Source organism: Galeopterus variegatus, unplaced genomic scaffold, assembly GCF_000696425.1.
Source record: "Galeopterus variegatus unplaced genomic scaffold, G_variegatus-3.0.2 Scaffold140, whole genome shotgun sequence".
Lineage (NCBI taxonomy): Eukaryota > Metazoa > Chordata > Mammalia > Dermoptera > Cynocephalidae > Galeopterus > Galeopterus variegatus.
This window is the reverse complement of record NW_007726251.1, coordinates 471,695-498,705: the sequence shown is the minus strand read 5'-3', so window position 1 is coordinate 498,705 and position 27,011 is coordinate 471,695. Positions and strand designations below refer to the sequence as shown.

The following is a 27,011-nucleotide window of genomic DNA, read 5'->3' as shown; positions in this document are numbered from 1 at the left end:
GTAAACTCAGTTAATGCTTGAACAACCCAGACGTCTCCATATCCTTTGTCTTACATTCTTTCCATTATAAGACACCATCTCAGGGCTCTCTAAGGAAGAGTGTGTGTGTGTGTGTGTGTGTGTGAGAGAGAGAGAGAGAGAGAGAGAGAGAGAGAGGAGAGAGGGGGAGAGAGAGGGAGAGAGAGGGAGAGAGAGGGAGAGAGAGGGAGAGAGAGGGAGAGAGAGGGAGAGAGAGGGAGAGAGAGGGAGAGAGAGGGAGAGAGAGGGAGAGAGAGGGAGAGAGAGGGAGAGAGAGGGAGAGAGAGGGAGAGAGAGGGAGAGAGAGGGAGAGAGAGGGAGAGAGAGGGAGAGAGAGGGAGAGAGAGGGAGAGAGAGGGAGAGAGAGGGAGAGAGAGGGAGAGAGAGGGAGAGAGAGGGAGAGAGAGGGAGAGAGAGGGAGAGAGAGGGAGAGAGAGGGAGAGAGAGGGAGAGAGAGGGAGAGAGAGGGAGAGAGAGGGAGAGAGAGGGAGAGAGAGGGAGAGAGAGGGAGAGAGAGGGAGAGAGAGGGAGAGAGAGGGAGAGAGAGAGAGAGAGAGGAGGTGCTTTTAAACAACCAGCTCTCACGGGAACTAATAGGGCGAGAACTCACTCATTATTCCCCCCTCCCCCAGGGAGAGCATTAATCCATTCATGAGGGATCCACCCCCATGACTCAATCAGTTTCCAACACTGCCACATTAGGGATCAAATTTCCACATGAGTTTTGAAGGGAACACCACATCCAAACTCCATCAGCAGTACAAATACACAAAAGGCTCACTGACCTGCTGTTGGCGTGCACCAGTGCCCTCAGGGTACAGGTGCCTGTGGGAGTGCAGATAGCCAATGGCCATCCGGAGGTTCTTCACCGTGATCACAGAGCCATAGGCCAGGTCTGGGAGGAAGGGAGACAGCAGAGGGGTGAGCTGGCACAGTGCCGGAGACTACCTCTGCCTGGGAGGGGCCTCTAAAGTCATGAGACTCACTAACCCTCAAAGAGACTCCACTGGGCCCCGGATGTCCTAAAGCAGGGAGCACAGTTGCCCTCTCACTCCAATGGAGCCAACTGCAGAAGGAGTTCCACAGTGGCACTTACACCCTCCCTTCCCCTTCCTCCTGAGAACTTCAGAAGAAGCTGGGTGTTAACACTGTCATTATCAAATCACTAATAGTAATAGCAAAAGATTAGAAACATCTTGTCCTTCAGTCAAGGTCTTGTACATGTATTCAATGGAATAAAGAAGGAGAAGCATTTTATATCTTCATCTGGAATGTTCTGCAAAGTATAACGTTATGATAGACTGTTAAGATAGACTTTTCACTCTACATTCTTTTGTGCTTTTTGAATTTAGTACCATATGAAAGAACTGTTTAACGGTGTTTGAAGTTTTTTTACTCTGAATTAAAAAAACAAAACAGAGTAAACTGCTTCCCCAAGAACACCCCCTCCTCCTGCAAACACTGGGTGATTGAGAAGCCTTGTTTCCTTATTTCTGTCTCTCTTCTCAATCCCTGGCTGCCCCCCATTCACCACTGCACAGCAACAGATCTCTCACTCCACCAGTGATGGCCTACTCCTGTCTTCCTTTGTTCATTCAGTTGATCAACAATGTATTGATTACACAGGGGATCCTAAGGTGGAGAAAGCCTGGCTGTGGCCCTGGAAGAGCCCTGTCTAGAGAGAAAATGGCTTCACATACTGACAAATACAGGACAATGGGCAAATGCTCCAGCAAGGGTATGACAATGGATGATATGGTGGGAGTCCAGAGCAGGGTAGGACAAATTCTCTCCCAGGGAGTAAAAAGAGGACTTGACGGAAGAGATTGCAGCTGAACTAGGCCTTTTAAATAATGAGTAGGAATTTGCTCAACTCCAAAGTTCCGTTTTTCTAAGTTATCATATAGGCCAACATTTGTGACCCTGCATACTCTGACCACGTTTGCTTCTTGAAATGCTCTCTGTTCCCCTTTCTTGATCCCACACTCCCTTACGGACTGCTCCTGCATGGCCTCCTTCCCTAATTCCTCTTCCTCCTGCATTCCCCAATGACCTAACCTCAGCCCTGTGTTCTTCCTCTTTTGACAGTTTCCTTACAGATAACAGCCACCGCCACAGCATCAACTGTCCGTTTACCTGGTGATTCCTCCTTTGAAAGCATCAGCCCCAAGCCCACTGGCCCTACTGCACAGATTTCCCCAAGCAGCTCAAAGTCAACCTCTCTAATGTGAAACTCAGTATCTGCCCTTTCAAACCAAGTTTTCCCCTGCTTTCCTATTTTCACACCCTTTCCACAGCCTTGAAGGGCCCAATGTGTACAAGGCACTGGAGAGACTAAAATAAGATGTGCACTTGCCTCCAGGAAGCACTCACCTGCACTCGAGTCCTTAGTGACATCTTGCTTCCTTTCTTTCCATGTCCAATCTCCCTTTTTATGCCATGATGCCTAGCTCAGGTCCCTGAAATAGCCTCCCAAAAGATTTCCCTGCCTCCAATCTTGTCCCCTCCCTAGCCATCCAACTCTTCCACTGGTGTCATCTCCCTATAGCACAGCCTTCCTGGCCTCCTGCCTGATCGCAGACCTCTACCAGGTCTCCACTGACTGTTTAATGAAGTCAAAAACCTAATCCTGACATCTCAAACCCTCATAATCTGGGCCCAACCTATCTTTCCAAATTTATCTTCCAGTACTTTTCTACGTATAAACTGTGCTTTGAGTTTTGCCCTGTCCTGGGCTTTGATCGTGTCATCCCTTCTGCCTGGCAGGCCTGCTCCTCTCCTCTCTACATGTTAAAACCTACCCATCATTCCAGGGCCAGACTCTAAGGCAACCCAATCCATGTACCTCTGATCCCCCTCAACCACCCAGCAGCAGTGATCTCTCTCATCTTTCAATCCCCAGAGCTCTGTGTTCCCTCTTTATGTACTTAACACATATGGTCATATTGCATGGAGATCCTCTACACCAGACTATCTCTGGAGGGTGGACACTTGTGTACTAATTACTGTCTGTGAATAAGTGAATGGATGTGAATCTCAGAATATTGTGGTAGAAAGTGACAACTGGCCCCAAAGGGCCTTGTTCTGTCTCCACATTCTCTCTGACTGACCTTCCCACAGGGCTGGCTTTGACAGCCACAAAGGAGAAGTTATTCTTTAGGGTCAAAGAGCTTGCTGCTCAGGATGTCTTCCCCTGCACTCCCGATTCACTCTTTTGAGTGTTCTTACCAGATCTAACTGGGTCTTTCTCTGACTTTGCCATCTTCAGGCTACAGAAACTCAAGTTATCATGCTTGTCTTTTCCAACTCAACTCCCAGGAAACCCCTCTGCCCTTCTTCCTTCGTACAGGCCGAGACACTCACGTTCAGGGATGGAAGCATTGTGAAGGTTGTTCCCTGAAAGCCGGGCCTGGAAGGCAGAACTGAAGAAACCATCTCCAGGACCACTGTGGGAAAAGGAGGAGCAGAAGAGAGCCAAATTAATGGAGTGAAGATTGTGATTTCCAAGGAGTCTTGGGAAGAGCTCTGCTCAATTAGTTTAAAAGAAGTAGAATCAGAGTGGCAGTGTGGTATCAAGGGACAGATGTGGGTGATGGAGTCAGAAAAACTGGAGTCCAAATCCCAACTCGGTCACTTACTAGCTGGGTGACCTTGGGCAAGATACCTAACCTCGTTTAGCCTCAGTCCCTCATTTATAAAGTGGAGATTTTAAAAAAACCAAATAACTCACAAATGACTACGATTAAATGAGACAATGTCTACAAGATGCTGAACACAGTTTCTGACACTTAGCAGCTGCTCGTTAAATGGGAGCTGTTGCTGCTGGTGTTATAGTTATTATTATCCTCACTCCTGTCACACACCCTTATGGTTGCTCATCCCTGCTAAGTACAGGGCACTGTTTAGGGATAAGGGGCAGTATGGCTACTACAAAATTCTCTTCAGGTCAGGGTGGGGGCCTTTCTGAGCCTTTGGGATACCCAAAGGATAGAACACAGGGGGAAAGAAACAGGAAAAAGCCTCTGGGCCCCCCTTTTGTTATCCTAATTACAGGCCCAGGAAATCATACAGCCCATCCATGGGCTTAGGGGCAAGAGGAAGACCAGAAGCAAGACACTGTAAAGGTTCTGGCTGTACCTTTTACTCAGCACCATGAAGTGAACAGCAAAAGTAGCCGTGTAGAGAACCAGGGGCAGCACTATGAGGCACAGGATGCGAGCAGTCAGGTGTTTTCCCACAGTCACCTGCAGACAGAGGCCAGCACGGGGTGGTGGGCATGTGAGGCCTTATTATTCCTTATATCATATGTGTGCATTAAATACAAGCTCTTAAGTATAAGTCACAATCATAAAAAATGGCCAAAAGGAAAGAATATGTGGAAGCCTTAAGCCTTTCTATAACACCCCACCACCCAAGCACTTCAAGGTGATAAACATGGGCCAGCCCTCTGCTGCATCTACAGGCTCTGCACCCACAATCCTAGATTGTCACTGCGCTGCAGATAAGGCGCCACCTGCATCTGCAGAATCCTGCTCATCACTCCCCTCCACATTCCAGGCACAATGAACTCCTTGCACTTTCCCAATTCTTCCTGCACTGTGCAAGCCCCACCTAGCACATGACTAACTGTTCCTTATCTTAACTTCAGGCCTCAGCTTCCTCCCAGAGGCCTTCCTGGACTGCCTGAGACTAAGCTGGTGCCCTCCTCTATGCTCTCACAGTACTTACTCGTATTAGTTGGACTGAGATTGTCTGTTACATATTTCTCTCTCTCCACTGATGCCGGAGGGCAGGGCCATGTTTTATACATCTGTACATTCCCAGAATCTCACACCTAGAAGATGGTCTTTATATTTTTTGAATGAGTAAATAAACTTGTTGGAAGTTTGGTTCAGAGGTGATGGAGAAGCATCAGGGTAACGTTACTGAAGCCTGGAGTCAGCCTAACCTAAGTCTGAATTCTAGATCTACCTCTTACTACCTGACCTTGGGGAAGTTATTAGCTCTCTAGGTCTCGATTTCCTCATTTGTAAAAAATCAAGTAATAACTACCCACCTCATAGGATTTTTATGAGAGATAAATGACATACTGAAAGTAAAGCATTTTGCATAGTGCCTGGCACAGAATCAGCCCTTAATAAATAATAATGTTATAATAAACCCTAAAGTCCTTTACTAGCCTCCAAATATAGAGACCCTGGGTCAGGAAAAGAAAATCATGAGTTCGGAAAGTCATCCCATCCATTTCACCCCAAAGGTCCTATGCAGTCAGTGTCTGCCACACATATGGCATGAGCCCAGCTGGATAGTTGGTAGGACATTTAAAAGACATTACACAAACGAATGCCAAAATAGAATTCCAAGGATGTCAGTCTTTCCTCTCCCTTTATACCTTTCTAGCCTCTCAGCTGGGCCCACTCCCCAACATTCTGCTGTCTACAGAGGGCAGCTGGGTTCAGCCCGCCCAGGGCCCAGAACACAGCTACTCTGCCACCTGCAGCAGAGGCAGAGCAAGGCCACTGGCTCCTGCTGAGCAACACCAGGGAGCAAACACATTTCTGCAAGCACTCAAGTTCTCACCAATGAAAGACTGAGGTCTCCAAACAGGTGCCAAAGGTCTGAAATGGTGTTCAACCCCACTTGCAGGACGATAAAGAGGCCAACAAACTTGACCCCTAAAGCACCAGCAAGACTGATGCCAGTCAGGCTGAGCCAGAACCACCAGGGGGCAGAGAAGGGCCTGAAAACCAACGAGACAGAGTTCAGTCTGGCTGCTGGAACCAAACTCGAAAGCAAGAACAGTGGGACAGGGCAGAGGTTCTCTGAGTCAGAGAGGCCGTGCTGTGCCCTCTACCTTGGGGGTTCCTAACTTCAGGACCATGACGTGACTCCAAGGAGGATGTGGTCTGTGAAACCCCTGAAATTACAGGCAAACCATGTGAGAATGAGGAGGATATTTTTCTGGTGAACAGGTCCATGGTGTTCCTGGCTAAGTACAGGGAGGTAAACAGTAGGCTTATTCTTCACTAGTGACCAATTAAGTAGAAGTAAAAGGAAAATCCAGAGAAACCCACTGGACTCAGTCAGCTGTCTCCTCTGTGTCACTTCTGGATCTGTCAATGCCAGCATTTATTGAGTGCTTACTATGTGTCAGGCACCATTCCAAGTACTATACACATGTTAACTATTTTAACCTTCACTACAACCCCATCAGGTAAAACCTATTATTATGCTCTTTTTACTCATGAGGAAATCGAGGTACAGAGAAGTTAAGTATACATTAGCAAGCAGTGGAGCATAGTTCTAACCCAGGCAGTTGGGTTCAAGGTTAGCACCTTTAACCATTTTGCTGTACTTATAGCACCTAGAGTACACTGTGCTGCAATTTTCTGATCATCTGGCTGCTTCTAGATAACCTCCCTGCCAGAGTGAATGCTCCTTAACAGCCAAGACCTATGTACCTCTGTACCTCCAGCTCTAAGCACAGTACCTGGCACATAGTATGTAGTCAAGAAATGGTAGATGGAAATGGATGTGGTAGGCGTAGAAGATAACCCAAAGCTAGAGTAAGCTGGTGGTTGCTTGATCAGGTTTGATTAGCATAATGTAGCTTGATGGGCTTGGCCATGGGTGAAACCAAGTTGACTTCTGGAAAAGCTAAGAGGGGCCAACTCTTGGTTTGAATAAAATGACTTATTCTACTCTCTCAGAGGCAGAAGGATGACCTGAAAAAGAACTATTCTGGAAGTAGACCAGACCCTCCAGATCAGCTTTAGAACTGACTAGGGTCTGGAAGGATCGTTTTAATTGGTATAGACCATTCAAGCCAAGCTTTATATACCTTACTGCTATCATTAGGTCAGGACTGGATGCAACACTGTGGGTAGGTAGACAGAGTTCTCAGGCAGCATACATCCAGGTGCCCTCCCCTCTAGGACAGAGAATGTGAAGAATAAAGTTCCAGGATCTCCTAATCAGCACTGGTTCTGAGAGGTGGCTTATAAGAGGTGGGTGGAGGGAAGCATTAGGACCCCTCCATAATATCCATAAACCCCTATCCTACGGTACCATACTATAAACATAACAATATTCTTGAAAAAGACAATTAAGATTTTCTGAGCCTTATGTAAAACAAAACTTTCTAAAGCCTACTTTTATGATCTAACATGGACAATCTAAGTTAAAAAACAAGCAAAAAAGTATGCTTGCCTTAAAGTCAGCTTCAAGACAAGTCCTCTAGGAACCCACCCTGGCCCTGGACATTACAGAAATTCCGGTTCTGACCCGCCCCTCCCAAAGACAGTATTTCTGACCTGTCGGCGCAGGAGTTGTACTTGACCATGCTCAGCATGGCAGCCATGATGAAGAACATCAGGATGGGGTCAAGGAGGATGTACTGAGACAGAGTGAGGCATCCTGTGTCTGAAAAACATGAGCTCACTGGTCAAAAAGTGGGATCAAGAGAAAGGACCTCCTGAAAACCAAACACTCCTATAGTAAGTAACACCTAATTGAATGCCACTGAGTCATCAATGAGTCATGATGGAGGTGGAAGGCTTTGGGGTACACCAGAGCCCGATGTCAAGAAGCAGTATCTCACATTGCATCTAGGCCCTCAACCCAAGAGAGGATCATATCATTCACTCAGAGCAGCCCTGAGACAAGGTCTCTTCTTCATTTTTCCATCATAAAAAGAATTCTGCCACCCTGCTTATACGTAGTCACAAACTGCCTATACCTGTGATAGAGTCTTATCATGTTATATGATGAAGTCTCTGGTGGAGGTTATTCTCCATACAGGTGCCAGAGTGGTTTGTTTTTCGGTTTTGTTTTTAATTTAAATCTCATTACATCATACCCCTGCTTAAACCTTCCAATGTCTTCCCATCTCACTCAGACTAACAAATTCTCATGACAGCTTGCCAAAGCCTGCATGGTCTTCCTACTTATCCAAACTTACCTCCCAACACCCTCTGCCTCACTCACACCACCCCTAGCCAGACCCACATGCTTGCTGTTTCTTGGAAACCACTGAGCCTTGCATCTGGACTACTGAAGATGCTGTTCCCTCTGCCTAAACACTCTTCCTTCAGCTGTCTCCATGGCTTGATCCTTTGTTTCACTGAGGTCTCTGCTCAAAGCTACCTTCTCAGAGAGCTCTTCACCGATCATCCTACCTAAAATAGTATTGATCTCCATTACTCTGTCCCTTACCTTGCTTTATTTTCCATATTGCACTTACTGCGGTAAGACGTCACATTACACAGACTTATTAATTTACTTGTTTATGTACTGTCTGCCCCACTAGGGGTAAGCTCCTAGAGAGCAGACTGTCTCATTAGTGTATTCTCTGAGGCCAAGAAAAGTAGCCTAGCACAGGGTAGGTCCTTGAGAAATAGTTGTTGAATGGCAAATAAATAAATGACTCAATGAATAACTGAAGAGGGAAATTAAATATACAATGAAAAAGCCACCAGTCTTCTATAGAGACTCTATAATTTTGCAATATATCCATCAAAGCAAAGCAACATATCTGTCAAAACAAACACCTAAAATACCCACCTAAATTGGTCTGGACTTCTTTAAATGTTAAGATTCATGAGGTCATGAATTCACTTTCATAAGAACAAGGCTAGCAACAGGATCAACTTCTATGATCAACTCTCATTTATCTATGTGAGGATTAACCACAGAAAATATGTAAGTTCCCATTTTGCTATTCCCTGCCACCCAGCTACTTCTGAGGCATCTGCCTTTGCATTCAGTTGAAATTAGCTTAGGGAATGCAAACTAATCTTAATACTAACCTAAGAGAAGCAAAATACGAATTGTAAGTTCCTTCAAACACACACATAAATTTATCTTATTATCCATTCCAAACTCAAATGTGGATAACTCAGAGATAATCTATTCCTTGGGATTACCCATGCTGACTCTCCCCTCCAATAATATAAAAGCATTCTACATGTAAGTATTTATATACATATTACTAAGGAATAAAATGAGATTTGTAATACATTTTACCCAATCCTAATGTTAATTAAAAACTGAGCCCATTGATATGGCCCTTGAACGTACTGATTCCTAGCTACATTCACAGTGTGGCAGCCCACTTCCCAAAAAACGTGGTATAAGACAACTTACCAAAGGTAAGGAGGGCAGCGGTGAGCAGTGCTGCTGGGAGGGACTTGGACAGATCCAGTACAGTGAGGTAAGCAAAGGGGATCAGCCAGGAACCAAGGAATGCACAGAACTAAGGAAGAAACAGAGAAGTTGTCAAATAACAAGCTGAGCTAAGCACCAGGGACCCACTTGACTTGGTACAAACTAATGTTTAAGATGGAGGACCCTGAGAGCTGCCCCATGGCTCACTTGGGAGAGTGTGGTGCTTATAACACCAAGGCCAAGGGTTCAGATCCCTATATAGGGATGGACGATCAGCTCACTTGGGAGAGCATGGTGCTGACAACACCAAGTCAAGGGTTAAGATCCCCTTTACCGGTCATCTTTAAAAAAAAAAAAAAGATGGAGGACCCTGAAAAAGGCATGACTACAGTGACCTAATATCACACCTGGTATATCTATAAATAAGAAAGAGGTGGTGTAACAGTGAAGAGTAAAGTCAAGCAACACTGAGCAACTTGTGCACTGACATGAAATAAAAGTTCAGGCAAGAAAGTGAGGGCAGGACTGCATCATCATTGCTAGCTGTGACTTTGAGAAAGTCACCTCTCTGTATCTCAACCTCTCCACCTGTATAATGTGAAAAATAAGAGTTCCGACTTCACAAGTTTACTGTGAAGATTAAATTAGCTAGTTTTATTAACATGCAGAAAGTACTTGATAAACATTAGCTTCTATTACAAAACTGTGGGTACAAGTTGAGAAAGACCTCTCTGAAGGTATCTTCACATTTCAGAAAATTCTTTTTTTTTTTGTCCTTTTTTGTGACCGGCCGCACCGCGCTCAGCCAGTGAGCACATTGCACCAGCCGTCCCTATATAGGATCCGAACCCGCGGCGGGAGCACCGCTGCGCTCCCAGCGCCGCACTCTCCCGAGTGCGCCACGGGCTCGGCCCACATTTCAGAAAATTCTAATGTTATTTCTCCTCTGGTTCTTTTCTTCAATTGCACCAGAAACCACTCTTTACCCTACAGGATATATCCTGATTTTGGAAAAAAGACTGCATGATACTTCAGTACCTGGAGGGTCATTTGGTTTTTTTAAATCACAGCTTCCATGACCCTACACTGCCCAATAGACAGCCCAGAAGAATGGGAAGTTCTCATATTTGCGTTGTCACTTTTTGTCAACAAAAAGCAATGTGCCCTAGTGTGAAAGAAAATAAATGAGGCGCTTATATTTGGCCTTCTCAATACCACAGCAAGTCCACAGTGAATCTGGCCTATATCCAATTATGTATGATATGTGTTGGGAGCGAGCAGCCCCACTCCCCTCTTTGTGTGGCCGTTGCCTCGCAATCTGCTTGTGCCAGAAACTGCTTGCTCCTGGCTATGCAAGTTAATTTGCAAGTGACCTTTTATCCTTCTCTAGAAACTGTTTAACCATAAATATTCTGGGTGGCAACCTTTACTTTGAATGTCCTGTCTTTGTTTCTCCTCAAGATGTTACCATATCTTTACATTCCAGACCCTTTGCAGCATGCCTGCTTTTTCCCTATATAAGCTGTAACTTTCAAACCAATAAACGAGACTTGATCAGAATACTGTCTGGTCTCCATTTCTCGTGTCTCTTGTCCCATCCAATTCCCACTCCCCCCTCCAGGGTGTGCGTTGAATATCCCACGGGTCGGGACAGATATGTGGTGTTCAAAAGTCACTAGGGGGTTGGCCAATTACCTCGGTTGGTTAGACCACAGTGTTACATCACTGAGGTCAAGGATTCAGATCCCCATACTGGCCAGCCGCCAAAAAAAGTCATTAAGAAGACACAGAATAACTTAAGAATATGAATTTGAGAGCAGGGGACTCTCCTTGTTTAACAGGACATGATATGCCCATGCAAATCATCTAATAATTAGCCCAAATAAGCACATAGTCATTTATCTAAAATGCTTTGAGATCCTCAAGGCTTGTAAAAGCAAACTGTTCTGAGATTCATGTTGGAGATCCATGTTGGAGATCAGTTTCTCCAGGTTTTATTTAGCTGCAGGTACAGGGTTCACAGATAATTCAGTGTTTAGGCCCTGCCATGTTCCACCAGGGCTGGTGCTGGGAATCAGGGCACACAGGAACTGGAGCAGACAGATGGCATCCCTTAAAATAAGGCTGAAAAACTCCTTATGTGTGCTTGAAATATTCATGGTGACGGGAGTATAGGGATGCCAAAACCTTAAGAAAAGGCTCTCAGAGGTAGGCTTTACTCCAGCACCTGTGGCTACAGAGAGGAAGAACACGCAGCATGCCAGTGCACTGAGGCCCATTTCAGGGCTGCAGGAGACTCCTGACCGCCTGGGTCCCGGTCCACCCTCCAACCTGAGGTCTGATGCTAGACACGGGCAGAGAAACAAGTGACAGTGTGTGTGCTTGCTCCTACCTATGTAATCTCTATTTTTTGTAGCCTCCCCTTCCCTTCTTCTCCACCTCAGTCTGGAATCTCTACACCACAGGGGATGAGTCCAATCATCCTCCCCTCTCCCTGCCACCGCAAAGTCTCTTTATCTACACCTGCCACCACTCCAGGACTTCCAACTGTAACATTTCTGACTGAGTGTGGCCCCAGGGTTCAGTCAATGTATATCAAGACAGGAAGCCTTCCTTACTCCTCTCATTCCCATGTAACTGTGATGCTCATACTTGTCCCCAGGCCTCTGGAATAAAAAGGTACCATCATATCCACTCAGGTAGCCAGCAAGACCTATCAGCATCTGAGGAGAGAAAAAGAACAAACGAACAAATGAGAGTCCTTTGGGAGAAGATCCCTCTGTCCTCTGAACTTCCCTCCAGCTGCACCCATAGACACTGACTTCCCTTGACAACTGTCCATAGAAGGAGTTGCCAATGTGACATTTTCTCCTGCAGCTGCTGAAGAGCAAAGAATCTTTTGTCTCCAGAGCTCATTGCTTAAGACAAATCCTCTCTTGTGTTATAGCCAAATTCTTGGGAACAGTGCAGACTAAACACTTTGGAAAAAAAAACTCACAATTTGAAGACAGGGTCAATAAGGGGCTCTCTCACGCAGCCTTCTTTCATCTGTTATGAAATAAAACATGACAGATCTTGGGGAAGGTCACAGGCAGAAGCTGATTCCTGGGAGAAATCATTGGCCCATTGAAAAGAAAATGAGGTTCCAAGTCACAATGAGGAGGGACAAAAGTGACCAAGTAGCTAAATACCAGGAATAGAGAGAAAAGAAGAAAACGAGAAAGAGAAATGCAAAGACAGAGAAACAAATGCCAAAAGGCCAGAGACTAGTTTCTCCTATTTCCAATATTTCAAAGGAAGGCAACCTTGGCACCTCCTAAACCAGAGCAAATCAACTACGAACTGATACTGTGAGTCATGAATCCTTTATAATTTTTAAGATCAGTCTCTTCATTTCTATATCCTTTGGCCATCAACATTGCAAAATTCTCTTTTCCATACAAACAATCAAAAGCAGCTGAAGTATAAAAACTGTCAGCAAATGCCAACCACCTGTGACAGCCCCAGGCTGGTGCTCCAGCCTGACTCCTGTGCTCTGGTCAGGCTGTAGGAGAGACAATATACTGGCTGTTTGAGAGAGCCCCTCTTAGCCACACTGCTTGTGGGAGTTGGATTTGGACTACTAACCCCTCCCTTTTTTCTCTAAGTAGTTCTACACAGAGCCACTCTCTATAGTTCCATGTCAAGTTATAGAAGCCAAAGGCTTGTTTTTTTAAAAAGCAGGGTGGGGGAATCCCAGGGTCCAGATGTTAATTTAACTACTTTAATATAAATATAAGGTATTGAAAAGACAGGGTCACCCAAACACATTTAGATGAACTCGAACTGACAGGTGACAATCAAATGGATCCCCCTTCCCACCTAGGGTCTCAGAGGACAAGCCTGCCTGGTGTTGGTCATAAATTCCCAGACTATATGGCTGGTCTGGAGTGAAGAAATGCACAGATCGTTTGGATCTCAGCACCCACATACTAGCTCTCTGATCATCAGCAATATTTAATATCTCTGAGCTATAGGTAATAAAACCTTCCTTGCAGAAGGCTGTGAGGATTAGAAGGGATACTAAAACACCTAATAATACACCAAGCACTTAGCAGGCACTCAAAACTCAGTTCCCTCTCAGCTCTCTTAAGAGTAAAAGTAAGTAGCCTGAGCTAATTTCCTAACTAAATAATTCATTCAAATCAATTTTAAAAAGATGAACAACCTACTAGAAAATGGACAAATTCATAGAAAACAAAATACAGATGGCTAATAAACATGAGAAAATGAACCTAACTCATGACATGCAAATACCATTTTTTACTCTCAAATTGACAATAGTGTGGGGAAAAAAGTACCCTCACACACTGCTGGTGGGGGTATATGTAATTACAACATTTTTTTTTTTTTTTTTTTGTCTTTTTTGCGTGCCCGGCACCGGCCCGCAACCCTCAGTGTTGCGCCCGTACCGGACCGGGACCGGCAACAGGATCACAATCCTCGGTGCTGCGCCCGCACCTCGCTCAGCCAGTGAGTGGGAACCGGTCTGTATGTGGGATCCGAACCCTCGGCGGGAGCGCCGCCACACTGTCAAGCAGCGCACTGTAGCAGTGCGCCCCCGGGCCGGCCCTGTAATTACAACATTTTTTTTTTTTTTTGTCTTTTTTGCGTGCCCGGCACCGGCCCGCAACCCTCAGTGTTGCGCCCGTACCGGACCGGGACCGGCAACAGGATCACAATCCTCGGTGCTGCGCCCGCACCTCGCTCAGCCAGTGAGTGGGAACCGGTCTGTATGTGGGATCCGAACCCTCGGCGGGAGCGCCGCCACACTGTCAAGCAGCGCACTGTAGCAGTGCGCCACCGGGCCGGCCCTGTAATTACAACATTTTTGCAGGAAAATTTAGCACTATCTAACACAATTTTAAGTGTGCGCATCTTTTGACTCTTTAGTTTGGCCACCAGGAATCTTTCAGATATACCTGCACAGTGATGCAAAGATGCAGGTACGAGGATACTCACTGCAATGTCTTTTACAACAGCTAAAAATAAGAAATAACATACATGCCCACCAACTAAAGAGGGGTAAAATACATTATGGCACATCTGTATAACGGAATAATATACAGCCACTAAAAAGAATGTGTTTGTGGAAAGAAGTTAAGATATATCATGTTTAAAATACAAGTTGCTAAGCAATTTAATCTGAACACATTTGTGTTTTTAAAAAGGATTGTGTATACATAACGTGTTCATATTAAAGTGAATAAAAATATACACATATTTGTATGAAAACTTTCTGAGATGATACATAAAAAACTGTTAACAAAGGTGACCATGGTTACCTTTAGAGGAATAGAAATATGGGTGTAGGAGGCTTTTGACCGTTTACTTTCTTCTGTCTGATCAAATTTTTTACTACCTGCACGCATTTTTTTTTTTAAAGTTCCTTTTTGACTGGAGCCCCCAGGTGACTAGGGCTGGGGTCCAGTGTGAAGTGGCAGGTATTGGCCTCAATAGTATAAGAGAAAAGTTCCTACTTGCCTACTTTGAAGGGCTTTTTGATTCTTTGACTGGCCAATAGAAGAATCAATAGAAGCTACTTTGCTCTCTCTCTCTCTCTGATGGGTTTCCAATATGCTCATCACTCTCTTTCAAAACCAGATAGAGCACAGGACCATCAGGAGATAAATTAGGTGTACAAATGGACTGCACTCCCTGGAGGCAGCCTTGGGAAAAAGCCTCACATTTCTCCCTTCACACAGGGGCCAGATGTGAAGAAGGAAAGGCTTAAGTAAATTAAACAAATCAGCCTGTCTTTTCCACATGTCTACAGTGTGCTGGGCACTAGGGAACTCCAAATAAGGGCAGGCTGGAAAACTGGGCTGGGCTTCCTACAAACATCTCCTCTAGCAAAGGTCTAGTTCCCAGGCTAGCCCAACGCAAATATTCAGCACATTCTGTTGCTCAATTCTATGATAGTAACAGATGTAGTCTGAGCAGGAAGATAAGGCAAGTTCATGAAGCAGTGTGGTATAATAGTCAAGAGAGTAGATTCTAAGTCAGTCTGAACTTTGACTCTGCCACTTACTAGCTTTGTTCCCTATGGCAAACTACTTACCTTGCTTAAGTTATGCCATCTGTAAAATGGGACACAATAGTACCTACTTTATAAGGTTACTCTGAGGCTTCCATGAGATAATGCATCTCAAGTGACTAGAATAGACTAAGTGTTCAATTGCTCTTCTTTTTATTGTTGTTGTACCATAAAGGAGAAAAGAAGAGGCATAACATTTCTTACTCCTTTCCTGGGCTCAGAGCCAAATTTGAAATAGGCCATCTGTTCCACCTCCCTCTCCACCTGTCCCACCTGCAGGGACCTTCTCCCTGGTCCCTACCCCAAATTCTCATGATTCCCTAAGCCCCCTCCCTGTCAAAGACCACTACCCCTGCCATTCCTGCCCCCATCCCCAAGTACTGCATGCTCCCAAATCACTTCCCCACTTCATCACAGGCAAATTCCTGTCCCCTTGGTGTTGAAGACCTCAGTCTCCAGTTAGGAAGAAAGGCTTGAGTGAATGCCAGGGCTAATCCATAATCCTTCTCAAGGTGCTTGTTTTTAAAAGAGAACAATGAATTCTAATTGATGTAATTTCTATCTGTAAAACATGTGAGAGAAACAGGTCAAACAATGTGTATGCTGGGAGCGGGGAGAGGGGAAAGAAGTTTAGCTCCCATATAGACAATCAGTTCCCCTATTCTATGTCTGCTTTATGCCATGTATTCCTTCTATTTCTTTTTTCTTTTTTAAAATTGAGATAAAATTCACATAACATAAAATTCACCATTTTAAGGTGCAAAATCAGTGGTTTCAAATATATTCACAAGACTGTGCAGTCATTACCAGAACATTTCATCATCCCCAAAAGAAAGCCCATACCTATTTGCAGTCACTTCCTAATCTTCCCTCTCTCCAGACTCTAGCAAACACTAATCTACTTTCTGTCTATGGATTTGCCAATTCTGGACATTTCATACAAATGGAATCATATGATATGTAACTTTTTATGTCTGGCTTCTTCTATCTAGCACAATGTTTTCAAGGTTCATACAGGCTGTAGTTTGTATCACAATTTTATTTCTTTTTATGGCTGAATAATATTCCATCGTGTGGACATACCACATTTTATTTATCCATCTATCAGTTGATGAACCTCTCTCCATTTCTGAGTCCAGAGGACCCCTAAAAACACCAAAGATTTTCCATGAAAGTAGCTGGTCTGGAATGTCAGGGAACTCTTTCTACAAATCCAAGAACTAAATACAAAACCAAGACTTGGCTCCAACCCTAAAGAGCCATCCTCCCAGATTAGGGAGCTATTGTCACTGTACTGCTCACCTTCCCCAGAGGTGGGTGCACATCAAAGAAAAAGGTACGATTGATGTAGTAACTTCCCATTTTTCCAAAGTGAGTCTCATCCCAACTAAAGAAAAAACAGAAAGAGAAACAGGAATTTTTAAATTATCACAAAACCTAAATAGCCTTAATAAAGCATGGTTAAAACTACAGTTAAAACCAAAGGCTCTGTGTTTTAAGCAATTAATGAGAAAGTTGGATAAAAAAATAAAAAGCTTTTGACACAAGTGATTTGAGTAAGCAAGACATCAAGCTGGTCATTCACCTTAATTTAGATAGATGAGAAAGATTAGCTAATATTTACCAGTTACCATAAACCTAAGTTAAATATATACTTATTCTGTATCCTGAGTTCTATCTAATTATTTTAAAAGGGCAAAGAGTTTTCCTATAATACAGAAAGTCTTGTAGCAAGAGTTTTCTTCCAAGTCTGTTAACTTCTAACTCTGAAGTTACATTCACTTTTAGAAAGTACATTAATACATGGTTGGGTTACTGGTCAGACAGAGCCAATAAACCATGATTGTTAAAGGAATCTGATTTTGTTCATCAACCTTCTGATAAGTAACCTGCTGACTATGATCTGACTGATCTTATTGTAATGAACTAACCAATATACAAAAATTGAGGGTTTGCTTACTAAGTTAAGAGCTTAGCTAAAACCTATCGTCACTGCATAAGTTATTTTGCAAGTAAATAAGTGATTCTAATACATCAGCTTTCAAACACAATGCAACGTCTTATTCTTCTATACAACCACATAAACCTCTTTACACTTTACATGAGAGCTTTAAGAAGGCAGCCAAGGGCTCAGTTGGTTAGAGCATGGTATTATAACACCAAAGTCAAGGTTTAGATCCCAATACTGGCCAGCCACCAAAAAAAAAAAAAAAAGAAGGTAGGTCTCCAGTGTTCCCGTTTTTCTGCCTTTCAGAGGCAATTACTGTCAATTCTTGTGGTTGCTTCTTTCGGTATTTGCCCTCCTGTCTATAAATACTATGCTTATCCTGTTGCCTCTCCATTTTGGGGGTGTAAGTGTTCTCTAATTCCTCCTTTCACCACTTTTCTCTACACAGACATGCTTCCCATCCTCCTCTCCACCCCCGCGCTCCCAAGAAAGCTGATGGAGTTTGGATGTGTTGTCCCCTCCAAAACTCATGTGGAAATTTGATCTCCAATGTGGCAGTGTTGGAAACTGATTGAGTCATGGGAGCGAATCCCTCATGAATGGATTAATGTTCTCCCTGGGGGAGGAGGGAGTAATAAGTGAGTTCTCACTCTATTAGTTCCTGCGAGAGCTTGTTGTTCATAGGACCCTGGCACCTCCTCTCTCTCTGTCTCTCTCTTGCTTCCTCTCACCATGTGATCTGCTTGTACCCGCCAGCTCCCTACCACTTTCTGCCATGAGTGGAAGCAGCCTGAGGCCCACGCCAGACGCAGCTGTCCCAGAATCGTTAAGTCAAATAAACCTCTCTTCTTTATAAACCCAGTCTCAGGTAATTCTGTTATAGCAACACAAAACAGACTAAAACAGTAGCCAAGTCATTCAGCAGGGCCTGGCCATTTCTGTTTGTTATTTTCTCCCTGCAGCTTAAAAGAAGAGTTGCTTTCTAGTGGCCATTAATCTCCAGGTCAGCTTCCATGAGCAGTCATTACCAACCTACCACATAAGGGGCAAAACATGCTTTTCCCAAAAATGTAGGTTCTTTGTTTGTTTGTTTTTAACTTAGTAGGGCCAACAGATAGGCAGAAAAGTGAATCTACTTCTACCATCTGGTAAGGACACTGCCTGACATGAGGTGAGGACAGTAGCATGGTGATGTCAAAGACAGAAATAACTTCAAAGCAGTGTGACAAAACAGATTTGTGGAAAGAAGAGAGATCCAGTCCCAGCCCCACCATTTACTAATGGCATGACGTGACCAAATAGCTCTCTCTCTCCAGACCTCTTTTCTCATGTACACAATGAAGATAATAAAGTATCCATCATGACCCCCACCCAGGGAGGTATCAGGGATTAACTCAGGTAACACATGTGACAGAACTCTGTAGACTACAAAGTACCACACATAACTAGGCATTATTTAAACTGTCCCAACATTTGTGATTAGTTTTCAAGTCTATTTCAAAACATACTGACAAAAGAGTACCAGATTTTTACTTCAAAAGTTTCTCAAGTAAAACCAGTAGTAGCATTCCCATTTCCTGTTGGCTTTTATTGCTTGTTTGTTTTGGGAGAGACAGTCATCCACCGGTCCTGTGTTCCTACAGGCTTTGCAGGGTATGTCAAGAATGCAAGGTCCTTACTGATCTTAACCCAGACCATTTCTCAGGGTTATGTTCGTGGCAAACAACCTTGAGGGAAGAGTTAGTGTCTCCCTCTGGGACGGAGAGCAGTCTTGCTTACTACTTGTGATAAAACAGCAGATTCAGATTCCCCAAGCTCACTATTCCTCAGCTGAGATGCAACCCACTGCATGTGCAAGCATTCATCCAGACCCACGATACCAAATGGGACACTGAGGGCAAGAGGAACCAGTGCCAATGTGCTGATGCTCATCCTGTTTGCTATGCCATAAGAAATAAAGACCTCTGTCTCTGACTCAAGACTTTGTCTTCTGCCTGCATCTATAAAACAGTGACAGGCTAACTTATTAGTTCACAAGAAGGCTAAAATAAAATCCCAGACCCTGACAGTTTGAAGGAGAAGCATAGGATGATGAGAGACGTACTGTTCTGTAGGAGAAAGGATGAGGGCCCCATGGGCTGGGTTAGAAGATATGAGAATACTCCCTGGAATCTGATAGCAAATGCTCTTCTTGCCCAAGTGGTGGACAATGGGAGGAGTAAGAGTCCCCCACTGTCCCACTTATTAAAGAGGCTGAATGGAGAGAGGCAGGGTTGAAACAAGCCATCTGAATGCTGCCTTGGTTATTTCTCACTATCCTCTGGGCAAAGGAGGAAGAGATGTGATCATGACAATGGGGCAGCAAGCCCAACAGCCCTAATCAAAAGGCGATATGAAGGTGGCTGCTGAAAGATAAAAACTATGAAATATACTTGGGTGAGCTGTGTGCTCAAGCCAAAAGTAAATGTGCCTTGATTACTAACTCATAGCCACTCTCTTCCTTTATGTTCCATGATCCCTCTCCATCTACCACAATGTCAGCTGCTTTAAAGAGTAAGATGATTAGGGGCGGGCCCATGGCTCACTCGGGAGAGTGTGGTGCTGATAACACCAAGGCCATGGGTTCGGATCCCACATAGGGATGGCCAGTTCACTCACTTCGGAGAGTGTGGTGCTGACAACATCAAGGGTTAAGATCCCTTACTGGACATCTTTAAAAAAAAAAAAAAGGGTAAGATGATTAAAGATGGAGCTGAGGTCTCTGTGTCCCCAAAGGGGACTGAAGGCCATACACATCTACCCTGGTATGCTGGGAAACTCCAGCCCAGCCCGTGGCTCACTTGGGAGAGTGTGGTGCTGATAACACCAAGGCCATGGGTTCGGATCCCACATAGGGATGGCCAGTTCACTCACTTCGGAGAGTGTGGTGCTGACAACATCAAGGGTTAAGATCCCTTACTGGACATCTTTAAAAAAAAAAAAAAGGGTAAGATGATTAAAGATGGAGCTGAGGTCTCTGTGTCCCCAAAGGGGACTGAAGGCCATACACATCTACCCTGGTATGCTGGGAAACTCCAGGGAGGAGAGGGACTCAAATTCAGGACACAGAGGCCCACATCTCCACCCTGCCCAGTCCCATGGAGGAAGGATTTGCTAGACAGGGAGTTTACCAAAGGCACTAAGGACTGCAGGGAGAGCCCTAGCAGCATGTACAGGGAATGAAAAAAAGCCCCTAAGCCCAGAGGCTCACCAGACATAGGGAAGAACACTGGGAAGAAAGTGGTGTCAAGCCTGGTGAGGAACTAATTGGAGGAAAAAACCACTTCTCACCCCCTGCATCCAGGACTCCCCACATTCTCCAACTGGGAAATGGCATAATCTGGGGGTGGGGTGGGTATCACTATAGCCCCTAATGCAGGCCTATTAGACTCATTAGTTCAAGGGGGAAAAAATGCCCAAATTCAACTGCTAGGGTTTGAGCCAAGTTCCCAGTGGGGAAGGGAAGTTAAAGTAACCTTGTGGGTAAGGGGCCCTTTGGGCCACTTCAATGTACTACTGTTGTGGATTCCACGGTTGAATGTATAGCTGATCCCATATCAAAGAGGATTATCCCATTCAAGAACTGCTGCATGTAGAGAAGTGATCCTGTCCCCTCCTGGTGGTCCAGGAGAAATAATATAAATCCCTGGAAGAGAAAGAGAAATCACAGCTTTAAAGACAATGTCTGCTGGAGTACTGAGAGGCCATTCACTAGGATAACAGCGCCACCCGCTGGACACAGGTACCAAATACACCTTTTTTTTTTTTTTTTTAAGGGCAACTATTAACCTACCATTAAACTCTTGTTGAAATTGAGTGCCTGAACCACGAAGGCCTCAGGAATCTCTGGCCTGATATTCTCACTTTGAGGCAGGTCAACTTGGAATCTACAGCTAACAAGGGAAAGGCTCAAGCCTCAATGCTCCTATGAAAATAGTATTTTCAAGAATATAGTTAGCCTGGTCCTAGAGGCATCTCAGTTTTACATGAAGTGGTAGCTCCCCCGTTGTGAGAAACTATCTTCTACTCCACTACTTGAAGCACAGCTGCTGGCTCAGTAGGGCCTTTGACTCACAAAGATTCTTCTAAATGTTTGTGCCTGGTTCACTGACAGGCTAAGTTAAAAGTAGATGGTGTCCATTGGGTAGAAGTAGGCATCCAGCCCCAATGACAACTCTGGATGGCCTACTACAGTGAGGGTTGAAGCACCTGGTATGCCACTTGGAAGAATAAATACTAAGAGATTAAAGACACCCCTCTTTGGAGCCAAGAACTGTGGAAACAAATCATGACTGAATGCTAATGGGATAGTCTAGATCACTCATGCAGATGCCCACGGTTAAGAGCAGGTACTCTGATAAAACTGCTGGAATCAAGCAGCTGTTCAAGTCTGCCCCATCCAGACTGCTGCCATAGCCACTCGGAATCATCAATGCACCAGGCACAGTGCACATCTACCATCATGGACTGGGCACAAAGTAAAGAACTAGGTATTTCTGAAGCAGAAGCTACCACTACACACTAGACTTGTGACTCCTGACAAAAGTTGGCCTGCTTGTCTTGCAGCAAAGGAAGCCACACTGCATGGGGCATTGAAAATGCCTGCTTCTAAGATCCCCTTACCGGTCATCTTTAAAAAAAAAGAAGAGGTTGGATCCAATCAAGATGGCAGAATAGACGGTCCACAACATCACTCTCTCCCACAAATCAACCAATTTACAACTATAAAAATGTAACATCAGCCAAGCCAGGACCGCTGGAGGTCAGGGGAAGGCGAGGAGAGACCTATGGAGTTCATGAAGGCAGGAGAAACTACAATGAGAGAAAGAAAAAGCTGCTCTGAGCGTTTCGGGCTGTGGCTGCTTTAAGGCTCAAGGTGATGAGCACATGGAGCAGGAGCCGGCAGAATCCGCAGCTGTGCCCTCCAGATGGAGTGGCTTGGAGGCAGCAGGAGAGAAGAGGGCCTTGGTGGCCCCCAGGACAGCAAGACCACTAATAGGGTTCCCATGGACCCACACACGAGCGAGGAGCCAGAACAACTGAAAAAAGGGAGCCATTCAGAGGCCGGTGAGTCATTGCAAGGGACCAGCACAGGGCCCGTTGCATGGGAAGTGTTTGGTGCATGGGCGGTGGGGGAGACAGGCCCACCAGGGGAACACTGGGGCACGGCAAGGACAGCCCATCCGCCCCCCAATCAACACAAGACCACTCAGAGAAGACTGGTCGGGAATATAGAATTGCATGGGGTGCACCTACTCGGAGCCCACCCAGGAAACCGGGGCAAGAAGAAGGGGAATGGTCCTCTCTCCCACAACCAGGCACAGCGTGCCAGTGCTTCAGGGCCCACCCAGGGACCTGAGGCATGGACTTGGGGATTGGACCTCTCTCCCACAACCAGGCACAACATGCCAGCACCTTGGGGCCTGCCAGGGGACCCAAAGCAAGGAGAAGGGGACCAAACACAGCCCACAACCAGGCATACGGCCAGTGCCAAGGAGCATGCCAAAAACAGCACCCCCACCACAGTCACCACAATAACCATGGCTGCTGCAAAAGCACCTAGATGCCACAACCACCACACAGATGGTCCGCCAACCACTGGAGTGCATTCACGTAAGAGTCACCAGCAGAGACAAAGAAAAGAAGAGGATGTCTCTTTCCACAAAACCCATTTCAGAGTGACAGAAGCAGCATCTGCTCTATGATAATATTGGTGGACCTGATCACATCTCTCAGCATTGGACAGATCATCTAGGTAACAAGTATTCTTTCAGAAGGAGAGAAGAGGGCCGGCCTGTGGCTCACTCGGGAGAGTGTGGTGCTGATAACGCCAAGGCCACGGGTTCGGATCCCATATAGGGATGGCCGGTTGGCTTACTGGGTGAGCATGGTGCTGACAACACCAAGTCAAGGGTTTAGATCCCCTTACCGGTCATCTTTTAAAATAAATTAAAAAAAAGAAAAGAAGAAGAAGGAGAGAAGAAATCTAGGCAATTAGAGGGTGGAGGGGGAGGGAATGGGGGAAGGGGAGAGGTTGGACAAGGGGCATAAAGAATAGTTATGATTTGTAACAATATATATGCTAGTAATACTCATTTAATCAACATATCTCAATGTTCAACCCAAAAAATATGTATAATCGATTTTGATTCAATAAATAAAATTAATTATTTATAAAAGAAAAAAGAAAAGAAAATGCCTGCTTCTAGGATACTGACCACATTAGGACTCTGTTGTCTTCTCTGGACTATCATTGGTGGTACCTCACTGCTGCTGATACTTGTCAGGTTACATTGTTAACGTTGCTACTCCAGTGCAATCTTCTAACTCTGGATATATCACTGTGGCCCTTGCAACTAAACTCTGTTTATGTTTTCAGCTTTCCAAACCATCTGCAGTCTGACAATAGTACACCTTTTTGTGAGAATGGCAAACCAACAATGGACCAATAGTCAAAGTATTCAATGAACATTCCACACTCCCTACCATCCACAGGCATCTGATATCATCAAGCACTGAAAAGTCTCCTCAAAAATCAACTCAAAGATTTCTGACTCTACCTCTCTCACCTCTCCCTGGTCTACACACTTTAGTAAAGCAGTTTGATCATTTAATGCAGTCATCTTCAGAAAGGGATATGCCACTTGAAGTGGCTTATATATACATACTTCTCCTCTACGCCACCAGCTGGGTAATGATCAGGATAAAGGGGTGGAAGGTTATATAAACTTATTTTGAAAACTTGAGATTTCCCCCTGATCATTCTTGGGCAGGATTTGTCTCTCTTTTCCCAAACAGAAACCCCACATCAGCTGCGGGGTGGGGGTGAGGTGGGAGGAATACAGGATTCAAACCTAATTCTAGTTCAGTCATCTGGATTGTCTTGTTGGAGTGACATGGTCCTAGAGCATAAAGATAATGATCACTTGGTTAGTAGACTGCTTTTCAAGTTCCTCTACAGTGGTCCATGTGTATTAAGGTGGAAGACATAATGGGTCTCCATCAATTTTCTAACAATGCCCTTGGCAAAAAGGTCTGCATATCAGTAGGGGATAACAGAAGAGAAGGTGAAGTTATAGGCAGCAGGGCGGGACGCACTAATTACGCGGCAGTGGAAGGAAAGAAAAAATCCCAGCACCGGGAGAACAAACATCTTAGACCCTCAGAGATGTAAAGAGAAGAAAATTAATTAATTTTAATTAATGCTCTTTGTCCCCTAGGTCCAGCACCACAGCCTAGCAAAACACTCAGATGGTCCCCCTAAGTCAAGCGGCATCTGCAGCTGGCAATCTTACCTGTGGCTGAGTTTGTCAGCACACTTGGAAAACAGAAAAACTCACATGGACATGGCAGATCTTAAACTACTCTGATGTTGTGCCTGATGATATCAACACCAACTTCCAAACATGGATCTCCCCTGTATGTGTGCAAACATACAGATCAGCACAACCTGCTATCGATTTGACTGATACAGATCATATGCTTTTCCTGATGTCCTAGGGACTGAGGCTGCAACTATTCAGTGACATTGCCCATGTGGCTTAACTAAACCAATGTAATGATGATCTAAATCAAATGTGATGGTGATTCAAAGAAAATTTAACAAAAAATCCTGAACTGGAGTGACCTACATCCCTTCAAGTAATATGTCAGTATGTAAGGAAGAATGGGCCACGAAATGTCTTTTTGTTGGGCATGGAAGTTGGTTGCTTTTTTTTTCCTTTTTTACATGGGAGGACCCATTGTAATTACTGACAATAAGACCAAAGATCAGCGGTCAATCTAAACTCTTTTGCACAGGTCATAATGTATAATAGATTAGTCTCAGACTACATCCCAGCTGTCTGAGATAAGACTCATTGGTCCCCCCAAGACATATTCACAGGTGGCTGAATCCAGGTCCCTGGAGGGCATGGTTGAGGTAAATACCATAGGTGGCCTTATCCTGCTGCTTAAAGTCCCATGATAGTAGCCTTAATTAAATGCTGTATGAGACAATTTGAATAGATTTGGTCCCTGCTTCTGTCAGCCAGGTTAATCAGAGTAGCCAACAGAGCGGCAAAGTCTTGTGAAAATCTGCTAGAGACCAAAGTAGGATCAAGGGGTGGGAGAGACAGTCCTCCATGGATCTTTCCTGCATCTACACATCTTCCTAGGTATGCCAAGAATGCAAGGACCTGACTGCATTTTACCTGGGCCATTTCTCAGGGTTGTAATTGCAGGAAGCAAACTTGAGAAATGAGGTAATGTTTCCCTCCAGGGCAAAGAGCAGGCTTGCCAACTGCCTGCTATAAAACAGTAGATTCTCCAAGCTTGTTGTTCCTTCGCTTTGATGCAACCCACTGTGTGTGCAGTCAGCCATTTGAGCCCACAGCATCACCCTGTGGGATCTGGGAGGCAAGGGAAACTGATTCCAACAAGCTAATATTCATCCTGCTTCCTGTAATAAAGTCCTTTGTCTCTAACCCAGGAATCTCATATCTTCTGCCAGCAATCACGAAACAGTAACAAGCTAATTCATTAATTTCCAAGTAGGGAGTCCTGTTTGTTTGCTTGCTTACTTTTTGGTCATGGAGTTCCATTTCTGACAGCCTCTACACTAACTTTCTCCTCTGTGATACTGAGAAAATATAACTTATTGGTAAAATTAACCATTTTCCTATGGTATAAAGTTTTCAGTTGGAGACCAAATTACTTTTTTAAGTTTAGCTAATGAAATTTGAGTATGCCTTAACCCAGCATCTGAGCTGTACAAAATAAAACCTTTAAGAAAATAAATTTCTTCTCACAAGACAACCCCAGACCTGCTTCCTGGAACCCTTGTCGCCGTCCCTGGGCACCCAAACTGTCCCTGCTCTATAGGATTAAGATACTCAACTGGGAATTTCCCCCTTTGCTGGTGCCTAAAAATCCCGCAGGTTAGGAACTCAGGCCTTGGGAAATTCAGTATCAAGAATTTCCAATTCTATTTGGAAAATTCAAATCACCTTTCAAAGAAGCCACAATTTGAGAGCCAGGTGAGAAACTCCCCCATAACCTGGAACACATGAGGACTGCTTCCTCCGATCCTAAGACTCCTACTGCCCCCACCAGAGCAAAACGATTCCTCTCACAGAGACAGTACCCTGCCAGAGGCCAACCACCACAAACCTCAGTTTCCCCTCCACCGCGGCCCCCGCCCCTCCTCCTGTGCAATCCGCCCCTGCCGTGCCCCTGGGCCAATCAGAGGGCGGCGTCCCTCCCAGTCGCGGTTGCCATGGTGCCCGCCAAGTCCCTCCCGTCACTCACCAGACGTGCGGAGGCTCGTCCAGACGGTGGAAGCGGGTGGCGAAGGACAGCAGCGTCACCAGGGCCAGCACGGCCCAGCGGCCGGCCGCCTCGAAGCGCCGCGAGCCCCGTGCAGGCCGTTTGGGACTTTGCGCTGCAGCGTCAGTAGCCACGTCCCGGCCCACGGCCCTAGCGGCCTGGAGCCCACATCGGCCCCGCCGGGGACGCAGCTCGGACCCTGCCAGGCCTCCGCCCACGGCCGGCGGCATCCTCCCCTTCCTCCGGGTCGCCCTCAGGCCCGGAGGCACGCTCGCTCTCGTCAGCCGCCCCGCCAAGCTGTCGCACAAGGGCAGCTCCCTCCGCCCGTAGCGGGGCGGGAAGTGCGGTGGCCGCCCGGGCCGCTAAGAGGCTGCCGGGGGCGCAGAGCACGCCGGGAACGGGGGCCGCCGGGGCGGGCTCAGGGAGCGGCGACTGCCTGCCGCGCCGGGGCGGGGGGCC

At 45.5% G+C, this 27,011-nt stretch overlaps 1 protein-coding gene across 1 annotated transcript in view; it reads right to left on the bottom strand.

Moving 5' to 3' along the window:
• The window catches only part of POMT2 (protein-O-mannosyltransferase 2), a 44,986-nt gene extending 18,123 nt beyond the window's left edge, over nt 1-26,863 (bottom strand). Inside the window, exons 1-9 of the mRNA XM_008590352.1 lie at nt 26,535-26,863; nt 16,562-16,646; nt 11,802-11,906; nt 9,163-9,271; nt 7,332-7,440; nt 5,599-5,758; nt 4,156-4,262; nt 3,382-3,464; nt 804-913 (exon numbers count right to left, since the gene is read on the bottom strand). Coding sequence (XP_008588574.1) covers nt 804-913; nt 3,382-3,464; nt 4,156-4,262; nt 5,599-5,758; nt 7,332-7,440; nt 9,163-9,271; nt 11,802-11,906; nt 16,562-16,646; nt 26,535-26,782 — 1,116 coding nt within the window. The 5' untranslated portion in view covers nt 26,783-26,863. The remainder of the gene's footprint in view (nt 1-803; nt 914-3,381; nt 3,465-4,155; nt 4,263-5,598; nt 5,759-7,331; nt 7,441-9,162; nt 9,272-11,801; nt 11,907-16,561; nt 16,647-26,534) is intronic.
• Between the last annotated feature and the right edge of the window lie 148 nt (nt 26,864-27,011).